We start from the raw sequence: 3353 nt of genomic DNA on the forward strand, positions 1-3353 counted from the left end.
TATACCTCTACAGGTCAGATACACACACACCCAGCAATATACCTCTACAGGTCAGATACACACACACCCAGCAATATACCTCTACAGGTCAGACACACACACACACCCAGCAATATACCTCTACAGGTCAGATACACACACACCCAGCAATATACCTCTACAGGTCAGACACACACACACCCAGCAATATACCTCTACAGGTCAGACACACACACACCCTGCAATATACCTCTACAGGTCAGATACACACACACACACACCCAGCAATATACCTCTACAGGTCAGATCACACACACACACACACCCAGCAATATACCTCTACAGGTCAGACACACACACACACCAGCAATATACCTCTACAGGTCAGACACACACACACCCAGCAATATACCTCTACAGGCACACACACACACACACAGCACACACTAGCAATATACCTCTACAGGTAGACACACACACACACACACCCAGCAATATACCTCTACAGGTCAGAACACACACACCCAGCAATATACCTCTACAGGTCAGATACACACACACCCAGCAATATACCTCTACAGGTCAGACACACACACACACCCAGCAATATACCTCTACAGGTCAGACACACACACACACCCAGCAATATACCTCTACAGGTCAGATACACACACACCCAGCAATATACCTCTACAGGTCAGATACACACACACCCAGCAATATACCTCTACAGGTCAGACACACACACACACCCAGCAATATACCTCTACAGGTCAGATACACACACACCCAGCAATATACCTCTACAGGTCAGATCACACACACACCCAGCAATATACCTCTACAGGTCAGATACACACACACCCAGCAATATACCTCTACAGGTCAGATACACACACCCAGCAATATACCTCTACAGGTCAGACACACACACACACCCAGCAATATACCTCTACAGGTCAGATACACACACACACACACACACCCAGCAATATACCTCTACAGGTCAGATACACACACACACACCTAGCAATATACCTCTACAGGTCAGACACACACACACCACACACACACACACACACACACACACACACACACACACACACACACACACACACACACACACACACACACACACACACACACACACTCACCTAGCAATATACCTCTACAGGCCACACACACACACACACACACACGCACACACGTAGCAATATACCTCTACAGGTTAGATTAGATCACACACACACACACACACACACACACACACATGGATGTACGAACGCACACATACAAATCATTTCTGCCTCATGTAATGTGTTTTCTCTCCTCTAAGTTGTATTGCGTGTGTGTTCTCTGTAGGTGACTCTCAGTTATGGGCTGTTTGAGAACAAGATGAACAGTGTGGAGCTGAATAGACTCTTCTCCAAGGAGGATGATCCCTCCAGGTCAGTACCAACCTGTCCTCAGGCCAAGAAACCTCACAGAAACCACACCAGGGTTGCAATACTCCGCTAACCTTCCCAAACATCCCCGGCTTTCCAGAAATCCTGCTTGGTGGATTACAGAATTCCTTGCTTATTCCCTCCTGATTCCTGTAGTTTTACAACCAGGATTTCTGGAAAACTTCTGGGAAAGTTACCGGTATCTTGCAACCCTACACCAGACTCTAGAGGGAGATCCTTATTCTCTGCCAGCTGGGGTACAAGTGTAAAATGTCCCAACATCTATAATAGAACAGAAACACTGTTGTAGCTATGTTCTGTACATATAGGTAGAGGTAAAGTTACTAGGCAACAGGATAGACAATAGGCAGTGGCAGCAACGTATGTGGTGAGTGTGAAAGTGTGTGTGTGTGAGTGTATATGTGTGTGTGTGGCATCAGTGTGCATGTAATGTGTGTGGGCATATGAAGTGGTGTGTGTGTGTGTGTGTGTGTGTGTGTGTATACAGTATGTGTGTGAGTGTGTGGGTAGAGTCCAGTGTATGTGTATAGAGTCAGTGCAAGTGAGTTAGTTAAAAAAGGGTCAATGCAGGTAGTCCAGATAGACTTTGATTAGTTATTTAGCAGCCTTGTTTAGCAGTCTCATGGTTCAGGGGTAGACGCTGTTCAGGGTCCTGGTAAGGCTTGTCATGTATATGCATGTGTACGCCCTTTACAGATGCTGTCAAAGGAACAATCATCTTACTTGTAGATTCAATGTTAATTCATTGTATTTCTGTACGTTTAATAATGATATATTTCATCATATAGAATGTTCTGTCATTCTTTACAGGTTTAAGACGGTCCACTGTCTACTCTATCCACTTACCAGCTGGTGCCCTTGAAGACTCCAACTCCCAGCAGCCCCTGTGCCTCCTGAGACTTTCCGAAACGATGTCAGCATTTCCTGGATTCCCTGGGTGCGTCTCAATGATCTCTCTTTTCTCCTGAAGTGTACACTCGTTTACTATTTCCAACAAATCTAAAAGTGATGGGTTGGTGGATGTATGGGCTAGTGGGAGTTTCACCTTTACGTCTTACCCCAGTTATTTACTTGGAAATCAGTGTACAAACTTTGGGAGCAAGGAGAGATAATTGGGACACAGCCCTGGTTTTACATGGAATAACAGGGACTACAAGCATTAGTCTGGTGCAGAATGCAGCGTGTACTTCCTGTAACCAATCTACTTATTCTAGGAGTTCTATGAGCCCTCCAGAGCCCTTAACAAGACAGCACTTGCGTCATTAATTGGAGGTGTGTATATTTTTTGAACAGAGACCAAAAGAAATATGAATATATTTAGTACTTTTTTTTAATAGATTTGTATAACTTCTTATGATGAACTCTGGTGAAATTCACTGCTGTAAAATATCTGCCGTTTTTTGAATCTGTTCTGTTATGACTGCAAAAATGTTTTTAAATTGTTGGAAAGACATGTTTAAAAAAAAAACCTTGTTTAACTTTAAAAGTGTTTCTGCAAAGCCTGAAAGAATCATCATGGTTTATACAGCCTTGAAGAAGAGGTGTGTGTGTGTGTGTGTGTGTGTGTGTGTGTGTGTGTGTGTGTGTGTGTGAGACAAGGAGAGTGTGTCAAACGGACAAGCAGAGAAGCAGAGAAATTATATAAAAAAATATATTACCGTAAATTCCGGACTATAAGCCGCAACTTTTTTCCCAGGCTTTGAACATCGCGGCTTAAACAATGACGCGGTTAATATATGGATTTTTCCCGCTTTCAATTTTTTTTCTCCCAAAAAAACACATTCTGTGACGTGCTCAGTTTTTTGGCGGCATGAAGCTTTCATTAGACCAATGAAATTGCTGAACGGGTTAAGGTCAAACAACTTTTTGGTTTACTGTTTAGATTAAATCGAGCGCTCTCAAACTTCC

The 3353-nt window shown here is 43.5% G+C and overlaps 1 protein-coding gene across 1 annotated transcript in view; it reads left to right on the forward strand.

Annotated features, from left to right (window-relative positions):
- LOC106590596 (beta-1,3-N-acetylglucosaminyltransferase manic fringe) overlaps positions 1–2941 on the forward strand; it is a 35176-nt gene extending 32235 nt beyond the window's left edge. Inside the window, exons 7-8 of the mRNA XM_045708343.2 lie at positions 1342–1427; positions 2256–2941. Coding sequence (XP_045564299.1) covers positions 1342–1427; positions 2256–2307 — 138 coding nt within the window. The 3' untranslated portion in view covers positions 2308–2941. The remainder of the gene's footprint in view (positions 1–1341; positions 1428–2255) is intronic.
- Positions 2942–3353: the final 412 nt, after the last annotated feature.

The sequence above is a fragment of the Salmo salar genome, chromosome 02 (genome assembly GCF_965601325.2).
Source record: "Salmo salar chromosome 02, fSalSal1, whole genome shotgun sequence".
Lineage (NCBI taxonomy): Eukaryota > Metazoa > Chordata > Actinopteri > Salmoniformes > Salmonidae > Salmo > Salmo salar.